At 50.4% G+C, this 16,221-nt stretch overlaps 1 protein-coding gene across 3 annotated transcripts in view; it reads right to left on the bottom strand.

The window, feature by feature from the left end:
• The window catches only part of VAC14 (VAC14 component of PIKFYVE complex), a 128,094-nt gene that overhangs the window by 47,236 nt on the left and 64,637 nt on the right, over nucleotides 1–16,221 (bottom strand). For all 3 annotated transcript variants that reach the window (XM_078357719.1, XM_035282185.3, XM_035282187.3), the window contains one exon: nucleotides 14,782–14,938. In XM_078357719.1, coding sequence (XP_078213845.1) covers nucleotides 14,782–14,938 — 157 coding nt within the window. The remainder of the gene's footprint in view (nucleotides 1–14,781; nucleotides 14,939–16,221) is intronic.

Below are 16,221 nucleotides of genomic sequence, written 5' to 3'. Positions count from 1 at the left end.
GCCGCCACAGGTGATCCCTAGACAAGCAGGGTCTGGAGTGGACCTCAGCAGTCCTACTGCAGAGGAGCCTGACTGGTAGAAGGAAAACTAAGAAACAGAAACAAGTAACTTCATCATCAACAAACAGGATGTCCATTCAGAGACCCCATCTGAAAGTCACCAACTACAAGACCACAGGGAGATAAATCCACAAAGATGGGAAGCAATCAGTGCAAAAAGGATGAAAACACCCAAAACCAGAACGCCTCTCCTCCTCCAAGGGATCACAACTCCTCACCAGCAAGGAAACAAGACTGGATGCAGAATGAGTCTAGTGAATTGACAGAAACAGCCTTCAAAAGGTGGGTAATAAGAAACTTCTCTGAGCTAAAAGAACATGTTCTAATCCAATGCAAAGAAACTAAGAACCTTGAAAAAAGGTTTGATGAAATGCTAGCGAGAATAAACAGCTTAGAGAGGAATATAAATGAGTTGATGGAGCTGAAAAACACAACATGAGAACTTCGTGAAGCATACACAAGTTTCAATAGCCGAACTGACCAAGCAGAAGACAGGATATCAGAGATTGAAGATCAACTCATTGAAATAAAATGAGAAGGCAAGATTAGAGAAAAAAGAATAAAAAAATGAACGAAGTCTCCAAGAAATATGGGATTATATGAAAAGACCTGATCTATGGTTGACAGGTGTACCTGAATGTGACGGAGAGAATGAATCTAAGCTGGAAAACACTCTTCAGGATCTTATCCAGGAAAACTTCCCCAACCCAGCAAGGCAGACCAATATTCCAGTCCAGTAAATACAGAGACCACCGCAAAGATATTCCTCAAGAAAAGCAACCCCCAAGGCACATAATCGTCAGATTCACCAGGGTTGAAATGAAGGAGAAAATGCTAAGGGCAGCCAGAGAGAAAGGTCGAGTCACCAACAAAGGGAAGCCCATCAGACTCTCAGCAGAAACCCTACAAGCCAGAAGACAGTGGGGACCAACATTCAACATCCTTAAAGAAAAGAACTTTCAATGTAGAATTTCATACCAGCCAAACTAAGTTTCATAAGTGAAGGAGAAATAAAATCCTTTATGAACAAGCAATTGCTCAGAGATTTCATTACCACCAGGCCTGCTTTACAAAAGCTCCTGAAGAAGCACTAAACAAAGAAAGGAATAACCAGTACCAGCCATTCCAAAAACATATCAAATGGTAAAGAGCATTGACACAATGAAGAAACTGCATCAACTAATGGGCAAAACAGCCAGCTAGCATCAAAATGGCAGGATCAAATTCACACATAACAACACACACACACACACACATCTTTTTTTGAGATGGAGTTTCGCTGTTGTTACCTAGACTGGAGTGCAATGGCATGATCGTGGTTCACTGCAACCTCCGCCTCCTGGGTTCAAGCAGTTCTCCTGCCTCAGCCTCCTGAGTAGCTGGGACTACAGGCACACACCACCATGCTCAGCTAATTTTTGTATTTTTAGTAGAGACGGGGTTTCATCTTGTTGACCAGGATGGTCTCGATCTCTTGACCTAATGATCCACCAGCCTTGGTCTCCCAAAGTGCTGGGATTATAGGCGTGAGCCACCGCGCCTGGCCACATAACAATATTAACCTTAAATGTAAATGGGCTAAATGCCCCAATCAAAAGACACAGACTGGCAAATTGGATAAAAACTCAAAACCCATCAGTGTGCTGTATCCAGGAAACCCATCTCATGTGCAAGGATACACATAGGCTGAAAATAAAGAAATGGAGGAAGATTTAACAAGCAAATAGAGAGAAAAAAAAAAGCAGGAGTTGCAATCCTAGTCTCTGATAAAATAGACTTTAAACCAACACAGATCAAAAGAGATAGAGAAGGACATTACATAATGGTAAAGGATCAATGCAACAAGAGCTAAAGATCCTAAATATATATGCACCCAATACAGGAGCACCCAGATACATAAAGCAAGTTCTTAATGAATTACAAAGAGACTTAGACTCCCACACAATAATAGTGGGAGACTTTAACACTCCACTGTCAATATTAAACAGATCAATGAGACAGATAATTAACAAGGATATCCAGGACTTGAACTCAGACCTGGACCAAGCAAACCTAATAGACATTTACAGAACTCTCCACACCAAATCCACAGAATATACATTCTTGTCAGCACCACACCACACATACTCTAAAACTGACCACATAATTGGAAGTAAATCACTCTTTAGCAAATGCAAAAGAATGGAAATCATAACAAACAGCCTCTCAGACCACAGTGCAATCAAATTAGAACTCAGAACCTAACTCAGAACCGCACAGTTTCATGGAACTCAAACAACTGGCTCTTGAATGTTGACTGGATAACCAATGAAATGAAGGCAGAAATAAAGATGTTCTTCGAAACCAACAAGAACGAAGCCACAACATACCGGAATCTCTGGGACACATTTAAAGCAGTCTCTAGAGGAAAATTTATAGCAATAAATGCTCACATGAGAAGCAAAGACAGATCTAAAACAGACACCCTATTGTCAAAATTGAAAGAGCTAGAGGAGCCAGATCAAAAAAACTCAAAAGCTAGGAGAAGACAAGAAATAACTAAGATCAGAGCAGAATTGAAGGAGACAGAGACACAAAAAACCCTTTAAAAAAAAATCAATAAATCCATGAGCTGGTTTTTTGAAAAGATCAACAAAATAGACCACGAGCCAGATTAATAAAAAAGAAAAGAGAGAAGAATCAAATAGATACAATAAAAAACGATACAGGGGATATCACCACAGATTCGACAGAAATACAAACCACCATCAGAGATTACTACAAACAGCTCTACGCACATAAACCAGTAAACCTGGAAGAAATGGATAAATTCCTGGACACTTGCCTCCTCCCAAGCCTAAATCAGGAAGAAGTCAAAACCCTGAATAGACCAATAACAAGGGCTGAAGCTGAGGCAGTAATTAACAGCCTACCAATAAAAGAAAGCCCAGGTCCAGATGGGTTCACAGCCGAATTCTACTAGACATACAAAGAGGAGCTAGTACCACCCCTTCTGAAACTATTCCAAACAATCCAAAAAGAGGGAATCCTTCCCAAATCATTTTATGAGACCAATGTCATCCTGATACCAAAACCCGGCAGAGACTCAACAAGAAAAGAAAACTTCCGGCCAATATCCATGAAGAACACAGATGTGAAAATCTTCAATAAAATACTGGCAAACCGATTGCAACAGCACATCAAAAAGCTTATCCATCACGATCAAGTAGGCTTCATCCCAGGGATGCAAGGCTGGTTCAACATATACAAGTGTATACAAGTAATTCACCACATAAACAGAACCAAAGAAAAAAACCACATGATTATCTCAATAGATGCAGAGAAGGCTTCTGACAAAATTCAACAGCCCTTTTATGCTAAAAACCCCCAATAAACTAGGTATTGACGGGACATATCTCAAAATAATAACAGATATGACAAACCCACAGCCAATATCATATTGAATGGGCAAAAACTGGAAGCATTCCCTTCGAAATCTGGCACTAGATAAGGATGCCCTCTCTCACCACTCCTATTCAATATGGTATTGGAAGTTCTAGCCAGAGCAATCAGGCAAGAAAAAGAAATAAAGGATATTCAATTAGGAAAGGAGGAAGTCCAAGTCAAATTGTCTCCATTTGCAGATGACATGATTGTATATTTAGAAGACCCATCATCTCTGCCCAAAATCTCCTGAAACTGATAAGCAACTTCAGCAAAGTCTCAGGATACAAAATCAATGTGCAAAAATCACAAGCATTCTTATATACCAATAACAGACTTAAAGAGAGCCAAATCAAGAACGAACTGCCATTCACAATTAATACAAAGAGAATAAAATACTTAGGAATACAACTTACAAAGGACGTAAAGGACCTCTTCAAGGAGAACTACAATGCACTGCTCAATGAAATAAGAGAGGACAAAAACAGATGGGGAAACATCCCATGCTCATGGTTAGGAAGAATCAATATTGTGAAAATGGCCATACTGCCCAAAGTAATTGACAGATTCAATGTTATCCCCATCAAGCTACCAATGACCTTCTTCACAGATCTGGAAAAAACCACCTTAAACTTCTATGGAACCAAAAGAGAGCTCGCATAGCCAAGTCAATTCTAAGCCAAAAGAACAAAGCTGGAGGCATCATGCTACCTGACTTCAAACTATACTACAAGGCTAGAGTAATCAAAACAGCATGGTACTGGCACCAAAACAGAGATATAGACCAATAGAACAGAATAGAGGCCTCAGAGGCAACACCACACATCTATAACTAACTATCTGATCTTTGACAAACCTGACAAGAAAAAGCAATGGAGAAAGGATTCTCTGTTCAATAAAGGGTGTTGGGAAAACTGGCTAGCCATGTGCAGAAAGCAGAAACTGGACCCCTTCCTGACACCTTACACTAAAATTAACTCCACGTGGATTAAAGACTTAAACATAAGACCTAACACCATAAAAACCCTAGAAGAAAATCTAGGCAAAACCATTCAGGACATAGGCATAGGCAAGGACTTCATGACCAAAACAACAAAAGCATTGGCAACAAAAGCCAAAATAGACAAATGGGATCTAACTAAACTCCACAGCTTCTGCAGAGCAAAAGAAACAATCATTAGAGTGAGTGGAGACCAACAGAATGGGGAATAATTTTTGTAATCTACCCATCTGACAAAGGGCTAATATCCAGGATCTACAAAGAACTAAAACAGATTTACAAGAAAAAAACAAACAAACCCATTCAAAAGTGGGCGAAGAATATGAACAGACACTTTACAAAAGAAGACATATATGAGGCCAACAATGTACAAAAAAATGCTTATCATCACTGGTCATTAGAGAAATAAATGCAAATCAAAATTACATTGAGATACCATCTCGTATCAGTTAGAATGGCGATCATTAAAAAATCTGGAGACAACAGATGCTGGAGAGGATGTAGAGAAATAGGAACAGTTTTACACTGTTGGTGGGAGTGTAAATTAGTTCAACCACTGTGGAAGACGTGTGGGAATTCCTCAAGGACCTAGAAATAGAAATTCCATTTGACCCAGCAATCCCATTACTGGATATATATCCAAAGGATTATAAATTGTTCTACTATAAGAACACATACACATGAATGTTCACTGCAGCACTGTTTATAATAACAAAGACTTGGAACCAAACCAAATGCTCATCGATGACAGACTGGACAGACTGCACATATACACCATGGAATACTATGCAGCTATAAAAAATGATGAGTTTGTATCCTTTGTAGGGACATGGATGAATGTGGAAACCATAATTCTCAGCAAACAGACACAAGTCAACAGAAAATCAAACACCACATGTTCTCACTCATAGGTGGGTGCTGAATAACAAGAACACATGGTGGACACAGGGAGGGGAGCATCACACACTGAGGTCTGTCAGGAGGAACTAGGGGAGGGACAACAGGGGGTGGGGAATTGGGGAGGGCTAAAATGGGGAGAAATGCCAGATATAGGTGATGGGGAGGAAGGCAGCAAACCAAATTGCCACATATGTACCTATGCAACAATCCTGCATGTTCTTCACATGTTGTACCCCCAAACCTAAAACGCAATATAAAAAATTGAAGCACAACATTTTAAATTTTGATTAAGGCTAATGTGTCTATTTTTTCTTTGGTTGCTTGTGCCTTTGGTGTCATAGCTATGAAATTATTACCTAACCTAAGGTCATAAAGATTTACTGATATATTTTAGGTCTCTCGTCCATTTTGAGTTACTTTTTTATATGGTGTGAGCAAGGGGTCTAAACCTTTTGTATATGGATATCCAACTGTTCCAGTATAACACAACATCTTAATAGCCAATTCATAGCTACTATCTATTGAACACCTACTATGAGCTTGGCCTGCCTAAACCCTTTACACATAGTATCTAACACCCTCGAAAAACCCCCCAAAACAAAAAAACACTTGGAAAATATGCACCATTATTATTCGCATTATATACACATAGGAGCTGTGAATTTGGGTGAGAATTATACAAAGTCACAGAGCTGGCAAGTGGTAGAGTTGCTGACCCAGGCAGCTGGTCTTCAGAGCCCATATTCTTTGCAGCTCTGCCAGACTGCCTGTCTCTTGGGCACTAATGTTTGGATATGTTTGGGGCTCACAGATTAGGAGGCTGTGCCGTGGTAGGCAGAAGGGCAGAAGATGGCATAAAGATGAAAACCCAGGTCCTGTCAAGCTGAGACTGAGGATGCAGGAAATGATGCTGTCAAGAGCTATGGAGAGAACACCTGGCCGTAGCTCTCTGGAAACCCAGGGAGGACACTGGGAGAAGCAGAGTGGCTGGCAGAGGTATCCAGGGCCATCATTTTCCAGGCTGGCCCCTTTCTGGTCTAGAAGTTGTATGGGAGCCTTCATTTTTTCCCTAGGCCAGGGAGGAAATGGCCAGGCGCCAGCACAAGATATGGAGGCTCTGGGAACCGAACTTGGCCAGAAGCATCAGATGTTTCCAGAAGCATCAGCCCAAACACGAAATAAGAACATGCAGAACCATCCAGAGTATTCCAAGTGAATCTCACGGAGGCACCTGGACAGACTGACTGTATTCAATGCCAGTGGCCAGGAAGCAGCTGCAAGGCTCTCCACCCAGGAGTTCCGTCTTTTTTGCTGAACTCAGACTTCCCTTACATCCTGTCATGGTCCTTCCGGAGAGATGGCTGGCTCTAGAAAAGACTTTTTTCTCTTCTGTTTTTCCCAGCTATGAATCACTCCATGAGGGATTCCTCACCAGGAGCCACACCTCCAAACTGTAGCATCCTCAATCCCAAGAATCTCCTAGATAGCTCCCGTGAGCCGCAGGAGCCCTGAGTGAGAAGGCCAGTTCAAGGCCAGGCCTCATTCCACTTCTTCTTTGGACTGCATTGTTCTGGGTGCCTGCCTGAATCAGCCTGGCTCGGGAGGTCCTGAGCGACTCTGGAATGGCAAACAATCTCTGCTTCCTGGCCCAGAAGGGCTGTTTGCAGAGTCAAGTGTCACATTCTTACAGATTGAGTTACCCCAGGCCCAGCTGGGGCTGATCTCTAAAGAGGTGGCTGCAGAAACAGCTGTTGAGACAGCCCTGCCTCACTGTTCCCACCCTCAGGAGATGAATTTGGTGAGCCTCAGTGGCCTGGCTGGAGGGCACTGGCCATACACCACCGCCCACACTGGAGGCGCCCAGTTCACTGCAAGCTTCTCCCAGGTGCTTGTTTTTGAAGCTCCCTGTGTCCCCTCCTCCTATATGTGCACCCCCAGCCTAACCCAGTTCCAGGCCTGGGGCCACTTAGGCTCCAAAGCATTCCTAAGAACAAAGGGACCCATGACGGAAGTCACCACAAAGAAATCCTCCCAACTGGGGCCATCAGGGACCAGAATCTCCACTCCTAAGGGGCTAGGTGCTGTGGGCAGCCACTGGGAAGAGGTGCGGGGCCGTTCCAGCCTCACAGGGGCAGTAGCAAGTGCTGAGCATGGTGTTTAAGCCTGTTTCCTCATCTGTAAAGTGAGTGCAATAAGAGCCACTATGAAAAGAGACAAAAATATGTAATGTGCTGGGTCTGGAGGCTGCCACAAAGTCTGCACTCAATAAATGGGGGCTCCTTTTATTAACAAGTGTCCCATAGCTCAGAGCACTGTGCAGGGCAGGCTGTTCTCATTTGGAGTCTCAGAATGGATGTCTGGGGCTGGTCTGAAATGGCTGAGTGGGGAGATTTCATTTCTGGCAAATTCACAGTGCTCTGTCAGGATGCTCTGAGGAAGAAGTGGGGGCCACCTGCGACTCCCATACCACATCAGGGGAGGGAGATCAGCATACCACTCCTCTGACAGTCTGGCCAAAAATGGCAGAAGAGAAGGCCTGGGCTGCTGTGGACACAGCTCTGGTCTCCTTAGCCATGGCCCCCAGTTTGGACCCAAAATGGATTCTCAATGTTCAGGGCTGCCCCTTGGGCCCTGGAGCTGAGCACCTTAGTGGAGGGGAGAAGGAGGGCAGTGTCACAGCTGCGAGAAGCCACGTTAAGTGATTCACATTCTCAGCTGAGTGCAGTTCAACCCTCAGTGCTCCCACTGCTCAAAGACTTTCTGACCCTGTCCCTCCAGGCAGGACAGGGCTGGGGGCCTTGGAAGGTGATGCACTGAGACCACGGGTTTTAACAGGGCAGTCTTCTCCTAGCAACAGAGGGGGGGAGAGGGGCCACACTTGACGGGCAGGGAGGGTGGGCTGGACAGGGATGGGAAAGGCCTCAGTGCTCAGCAGGATGGGGTGGCGGCTGCTTGCTCTCTCCCAGCCTCAGGGGCTCCCTTCACGTCCAGCCACTCTTCTGATCTGAGCTGCCCTTTGGCTTGAAATGCTCTCTGAGGCCGGGCTGCAGGCTTGGGAGGAGGAGATGAGTGGAGAGAGAACAAGCACACCCTGGGAGCATTACTATAGGAGAAATGGGCCCCTCAAGTGCGCTGATTTCTGCTTCTCTGCTGCCTGCTTTTCCATCCACCTCTGGCTCTGGCTCATCTGCTCTTGTAATTGGGGTCCTGGGTTGGGTGCTACAGACACATGAGGACAGGGGCTTGGCCGGGACACTCAGGGCACGTCCTCCAACATGGCACTCCAAGGACCTCAGTGGTTTTACTCAGGGGTGCCACTGAAGCATAGCCCCCTGGAGATGGTGGGCAGCTGCTCCAGTGGTGGGTGGAGGAGAGGCGCGCCTAAGAGAGTGGGATTTCCATTCCCCAATCCTGCAGAAGGCAGGAGGCACAAAGGAGAGCGCCGTCCCTCAGCTGAAGGCCGCCGTGCCCTGCATTTCTGGTTAGCGCAATCAAGGAGGCTGCCAGGCCCTGGCAGGAAGTACACGTGACCGGTGGCTGGCCAGGGCACAGAGACGCACTTCACACAGAAACCCAGGCCGGCGGGGTGGGCGGCAGGGGAGCCACCCCTGCAGATGTTACAGAGTGAAACCTGATGTGGCGACATGAGAAGCCACAGAATGTCTCGCAAACAACCTGCCCCGGGATGTTTTGGATTGAGTTTTGTGGTTATGACGTGAAGGAACCTCACATGTTGGGATAAAAATAGCCCTGGCTTCAGTACATAATGCAAGTTACAGTTCAACAGAACCAGATGTGAAAACATCAGCCACCCAGTTCAGGCCTGGCAGGGTCCCTGCTCCACTCTGGCCTCCATCCCTGCTGGGTCGGGGTCCATGTCCCTGGACAGCCTGTTGTGGGCTCAAGATTCGCTGCCTGGAGGATACAAGAGAAGGGCCAGAGGCTGCCCAGAGCACCCAGAGTCCAGGCGACCACACCATATCCAGGCCCTGTCACTGACTAGCAGGGCAGGGGACGCAGCGCTGCTTCTCAGAGGCCGGCTCCTCTCCTGTGAACCAGGCAGGGCTAAAGAGCATCATGTCATGTGTGGCACAGGAAGTGGTCCACGGAAGGGGTGGGTGATGGAGAGGCTGGTATAGAACCACGAGGACAGGGTGAGAAAGGGGTAGCTTCTCCCAAAAATCAAGTAGCTGGGAGACAGGGAGGTGAGCGGGATCTTGGGGGTGTGGAGTCTGCAGAACTGGAGGGGGTGCACAGCTACGTGGACAAAGGCCGCCGCAAAAGCACACCATCTTGGGACCTTACCCAAGAGGTGACCACTTTCTCATCTGTGAGCTGGCGTTGGTTGGCAGGACAGGAGCGCTGGAGGCCGCACCCATAGCCAGGAGACTGCCGCTGCTCAGGTCAGAGCGAGAGAAGCTGATGGGACACAGCAGGGACCAGAGGGGACTTCCAGCTAACGCGGCAGCGGAGAGGTCACAGAGCAGCCTACCACTGGGAAAGAGCTGTTGCTGCAGGGTGAGGGCTGGGCCAAGGGTCCAGAGGAGAGGGGGAGGAAGAAGGCTCCTGGGGCGGGGAGTGGACTGCTGGGGCTGGTTTTCCAACTGGTGATGAGGGCCTGGCAGCACGGGTATCAGAGGATGCTGTTCTGGGCAGCAGCGCTGGGGGCCTGAGGTTCACTGTCAATAACAGGGTGATCGGTACCCCCTGCCTTCCATTATTTTAATGAACTCTCAAAAATTGGTACTGACTGTTACTGGGCACCTGGTGCCAGGAATTTGGGGTGAGTAAACTTGGCCTGTGTGGCCAGCGATGATGCTATTCAAACTGAGCTGATCACACAAATCACCCAGCACTGGGCAATGCTGAGGAGCCCCCGCCTGCACTTTCAGCGGGAGGTCTAAGATCACAGCCAGGAGGGTGCAGATGCGAACTCTGCCACCCACCCAGGCAGACTGGGGCAGACTGTGTCCTGTAATAACCAGGACACAAGCAAATGCTCCCTTCACATGCAGGGAGCATTTAGTTTAGCCCCTGCTATGTGGGAGGTCACAGAGCCCCCAAGTCCCCCAGCACGAGGTTTAGAGAGGGAGGAGGTGGCAGAGTGAGGCAGAAGCCTGGTTCAAGGTCACAGGATAGGTGGGCAGAGCAGGGCTGTGAACCCAGATCCCTCCGACCCCAGTGTCAGTGCTCCCTAACGCTGCCTCCCGAGGCTGGGAGGGGGTGAGTGGGAGGAATGGGAGGAAGGGACTGGTGTGGCCGGAGGAAGTGGTAGGGGGCAGCAAAAGACAAGAGATGAGGCACTGCCATGGCCTGAGGCTGGGAAGGGGTCTCTGAAGTCACTGTGAAGAGAGGACACACGCCCTCATCACTGCCAGGCTGTGGCCATGACCTGGTCCCTCTGCTCCTCCCCTCCAGCCATGGAAGCTTCCAGTGCTGCCAGGTGCAGGTGGGATTTTCCAGAGAGGGGTGAAGAGTGTGGGCTCTTGGGCCATGCTCCCGGCCCAAACAAGCGGCGAGTAACACAGAGCTGGCCTCTCAGAGCTGCTGCGAGGAGCCCAGGAGCTCACCAGGGAGCCAGCAAGTGTGAGTACTCAGAGTAGGTCAGGTCCTAATGTGACCTTAGCCATGATGATTGTTGCCATGATTACTGGGGAAAATGGTTTTCTGGCTATCTTCTGTCTGGTGACATGAAGATATGCTGACATTTGGCTACAATACAATGTCCTGGGCTACAAGGAATGAAACCGAAGATGAACATTTCATTTTTTGATTTAGAGCCAGGGGTAAAAACACCTTGGATCACTGAGCCCTGAAAGATATACTGACATGAACAGTTTTTTTTGTTTTATGCTTTTTGAGATGGAGTCCTGCTCTGTTGCCCAGGATGGATGCAGTGGCACTATCTCAGCTCACTGCAATCTCTGCCTCCTGGGTTCAAGCGATTCTCCTGTCTCAGCCTGCCGAGCAGCTGGGATTACAGGCACATACCACCACGCCCAGCTAAATTTGTATTTTCAGTAAAGACAGGGTTTTACCATGTTGGCCAGGCTGATCTCGAACTCCTGACCTCAGGTGATCCACCTGCCTCAGCCTCTCAAAGTGCTGAGATTATAGGATTGAGCCAACGTGCCTACGACATGAACAGTTTTTATCTCACCAGGAACGGGCTCGGTGGCAGGCAGGGAAAGTCAGGGAAGACTGGGTTTTTGGGGCAAACACAGTCCTGGGGTGACCTTTGGCCCCAGACTGACACATTGTTGTACATTGCCGAGGATCTGAGGGCTGCCTGGCTCTCCCCAGGCCTGGCTGCACCCTCTCTGGCAGCAGAGATATCCAGGCCCAGGGATGACAGGCATGTCTCTAACAAAGGGCTGACCCTAGAGGCTGCCTCTGTCCTGCGAAGCTTTCTGCACAGGCTCAGGGTATGATGGGCCCACAGGCCTGTTTGACATCCCTGTCCCCAGAGCCAGTAGGACCCCTGCAGACTCCCCTGAGTGGAGACAGGGCACAGGAAACACAAAAGGAAGAGATACAGGAGACCCCAGGGGTGGGAGGCAGGAAAGTGTGGTGTTCCTCCACCAGCTTCCCTCAGAGCTGCCCACCCAGGCTGCTCCCCATCCTGTTTGGCCCCAGGTGGCTCTCTCCCCAATCCTAGGGCTCTGTGCCGGTCAGGAATAAAGGAGGCGGGGTGGGAGAAGCCTCTGCCTTAGCCACTCTGCGGGGGAGGGAGAGATGTTTATCCTAGGCCAGGAGAGAGGAAAATCCCATGTGGGCGACTCTGCCTCAGGGGGCCCTGGGAACCACTGCTGTGGTGCATTTAGGCCAACACAGCAGCTACCCAGGCATGTGATGGGCTTGCTTCTCCACTGCTGTGTGTGATCCGCGCCATTTGGTTCCCTACAGATAGCACTGACTTCATCTTTGCTAGGCTCCCTGCCTCTGAGGCTTTCCAGACAGTTCCTTTGTGCCTTTGGGACGATCTACTCTACAGGGACACAGCAGTGCTGCCTGCAAGTTCTCTAAGTTCTCAGGGCTGGGCCCTGGAGAGCCAGAGGCAGGCAGAATCCAGACAGGAAGAGGGTCTGGCTTCAAAGCCTTGTCCATGTGTCTGGCCAGAAGGAAACAGACAGAACGAGCCCCTCACATGCCTGAGAAGCAGTCTGGGAAGGAGCAGCTCGCGGAGGGAGGAGTGTGCACTTCCTGCGTGCCTTCTGACCTCAGCGCCACCCCACGCATCCTCCGTGCCTGGTGCGTGCCCTCCTGGGGCTGCGGAGGTGGGAGAGGGATAGGGCACACTCTGGCTTTCCCGGTTGTTCTCTTACTGGCTTGAGCTGACCTTTTAAAATTATGGCCCCATTTGTGCAATCTGATGCCAGCTGTGGACACGCACGTGTGAACACATGTGGATCTGCTCGGAGCCTCCAGGCCCACACGTGAGCTCTCAGGTTAAGAGCTCCTGGTCGACAGAGTGTGGATTCTCCCCCTGCATCCCCCACTGCTCCCTGGGTGTGGATTCTTGAAGCAAGAAGTGTGACTGGCTGCAGGCATTTCCTTGGTGTTCTATCTAGGATGGAGTTCCTTCCCATCTGGCATGCTTCACTGTTTTTCTATGAATTCCAAGTGAGTCCCTGGCTGATGTGAGCTAATCTGACAGCCTCAGTGAGCTGGGGCAAGAGTCTCTACTGCCTTGGCCTTGTTCAAGGTCCACCCATCTTGGCATGGCCAGGAGCTGGGGTTGAGAGTGCCCTGCCCTACAGTGCCCCGACCCTGGTTCCCAAGCAGCGCAAAGTCCTTGATGCTACACGCATCCTACTCCCCAGCCCAGGCTGCCCTTGGCAGTCTCCTGGTCCTCATTCCATGAGCAGGGGCCCACATCATAGTCATCAACTTCTCTGTGCCCCAGAGGAAGAGAAAAAACATATGGAGGACAGGTCACTGAGGGCCTGGGAGGCCTGGGTGCCCTGGCTCCATCGCAAGGCTGTGCTGCCCTCAAATTCTCTGCTGCTGCCACTTTGAGGAGTAGGGAAGAGGTGGTGGCGCCTGGGTCCTGGGGAGGGAAAGTCAAGGGCACACCCCCAGGGCTCCTCTGCCCGGGCCTCCTCCCTGCAGGATGCCTCCTCCTGGCTGCTGCCTATCTTCTGGTGGGTTCTCGCTGCTCCTCCCCACCCCACCCTCCCTTCCTAAGGAAGAACTCTCCCTTTCTCTCTCCTTTCCTACTAACTTCACTGGGCCCCCACACTCCACCTCTGGTATTCCTGCCGTCTGTTCGTCTGTTCCAAGGACGTAAGGTTGGCCCCCTTATGTTGACTTGGGGACACAGGATGGAGAATGGACTTGCTCACCCAGGGGATAGAGGGTGGGAGCCTCAGCAGAGGTCCCAGGATGAGGATGTGAGAACCGCTTCCCTGACCACAGCCACTGACTGCCTAGAACTGGGTTCCTGGGCGAGGCCCCACACGGGCCTTCTGTGACTTGACCTGGCATGTCCTGGGGCATAGGCAGGCCTGTGGGGCTCTGGCTGCCCCTTGCCAGGCACTGGGCCTGGTCTCAGGGCCAAACAGGGCTGGGGCGCCTCCCACTGAGGCCAAGGAGGTGCTCTCGGGGCTGTGGGGGGAGGCTGCGGCTGCAAGACCCATAAACCTCTATGACTCGAGGCTGCATCAAAGCATGGGCTGACTAGGACCCTGGGTATGGATGTCCAGAGGGGCACAATGGACAGAGAACCCCAGGCAGACACCTGAGATTCACTGGGAACTTTTCTACCAACTCGTGTCTCCAGGCATTTTCCAGGACTGCATCGCCAGAAGGAAGTGGCATCTGCTGGGGCCCAGGGAGAAGAGCCGGCCTGCTGTCTAGAAGGGACTTGGAGGTGAGGACTGGGAACGCTATGGCCGTCTTTACTTCTAAGTTACCTCTCTGACCGGAAACAGCCTGTTGTGAAGGAGGCTGTCTCCTGCCTGGGCTGCCTGCCACATGGAGTGCTATTTTTAGCTTCTCAGTGAAGAAGGAAATGGCCACCTAGTTTTCTTCCACCTGTGAGACCCCAAGACCAAAGCCCCTGGCTTCTAGACTGGAGAGACGGGACCCAGGCAGAGAGACGAGCAGCCGACCCATAAAAGCCGACGATGGTTTTATGTTTAGCCAATGGCTCAAAGGCATCGAAGGTGCAGCGAAATGCGGAAAAAGGTCTGTGAGGATCTCTGGAGGCTGCTGGAGGATGAGGGCTGCCTGCCTCCGGGGCGTCTTGAGGTGGCAGATTGCCAGGAGCAACCCAAAGACCCTGCACACCCTGGAAGAGCTCCAGAGATCCTGAGCAATAGCCCAAAGGACTACTGTGATCCAGCCCGAGACCTGGACTTCTAAAGCTCCTGAGGCTGGAACCTTCAGAAGACTTACCGGAGGTGTTCAGTAGGCCGGCTCTGCTGGGGGTGGGCACCTGGAGCTCTGAGTGGCTGGTCCGGAGGTCAGGGCCATCAAGGGTGCCTGGGTCATCTGTCTGGCCTGCGGGGGAGGAAGCAATTTCTGCCAGCACCTCCAGGTCCTTCAGGATCACCTGGGGAGAGAAGAGGGACAGGAGGGATGAGCTCTCCACTGTGAGCTGTGCTGACCTGGGCAGAGGTGTGGTCGGCGGCCCACCCACCGGTTGGGAGTGGTCTGCAGATGACAGCAGGCTGGGTAGACATTAAGGCCATAGCTGCGCATGCTCAGAAAGGTGACACAAAGGACACGGATTAAAGGGAACACAGACCACAGTGAACAGGGCCTCTGGAAGAAGGAAACTGGAATCCGAAGATGGCAAGTCAGTTTCCCCCAAATCCCTCTTTTCTTGGGTCTCCTGAACTAGGCTCTGAGGCTCCCCAGGAGCCACGGGACTCAGGAAGCAGGGTGTTCTCTGCACAGTGTGCATTTCAAGGCCTCCAGGATGCACAAAGCTCCCAAAATGCCCTCTAGGCCATGTGTGACTGTGTGCGGTAGCCACGGCCCCACCCACCCTTGGGCCACAGAGCAGCTTCTTCTGCAGAGCTGACACCAGCCCAGTGCAGACCCTACAGGGCCCTCCACATTTGGCATGCTACTCTGGGCTCCAAGATAAAGGACTTCTTAATGTCCAGACATGTCAGGTGGTCCTCAGTGGCTCTGAAGTGTCCCTGCACAGGTTTGGGTGGGGTGAGGCCCCACCCAGCCTGACCATCTATCTGCTAAGTTCTTCTGAGACAGAGGCAGAGTGGGGTATGGGGCCAGGGCCCACTCTGAGTGTGAGTGCAGGTCAGCGCTGTGTCACAATGTCCCCAGGGCTACTCTATAGCCCCTGTATCCTTAGAAGACTTTCCTCACACGGCACCCATTTCTGCTTGGCACCAAGAGCTGGCACTGTGCTGCAATGGGCAGTGGGGAGAGAGGCTGGGGCCCTGCCCTGCTGGGACAGGCTTCACTGTGTGTGTGTGTGTGTGTGTGTGTGTGTGTGTGTGTGTGTGTGTACACCTGCTTCAGGGGCTGCTGAGGCTTTCTTTCTGGCCACCTTCTGCTGGCTCTGCTCGTCCTGCAGGGAACTCCTCACACTGTGGGTGGTTGCCTGCTCTTTCTGCCCCTCACTCCTCTCTGGCTCTGAAAAGGGACTGTGTCTGTCCACTCAAAAAGATGTATCTCCAGGACTGTCCCTGCACCCAGCAGATGCTCAGCAAACATCAGGTGAATCGGTGGCTGCCTGCGCCTCTTCCTGGGCTACTCTGAGCCCAGGCCAAGAATAACCATGGCAACCAGGGGCTTCAGCCCTGGACCAAGAAGTGGGACAGAGCCTGATGGGCAGGGCCATGTGGGCCAAGACCAGCCAGATGG

This window comes from Callithrix jacchus, chromosome 20 (assembly GCF_049354715.1).
Source record: "Callithrix jacchus isolate 240 chromosome 20, calJac240_pri, whole genome shotgun sequence".
Classification (NCBI taxonomy): domain Eukaryota; kingdom Metazoa; phylum Chordata; class Mammalia; order Primates; family Cebidae; genus Callithrix; species Callithrix jacchus.
The sequence above is the reverse complement of the archived record's forward strand: the minus strand, read 5'-3'. Positions and strand labels throughout refer to the sequence as shown.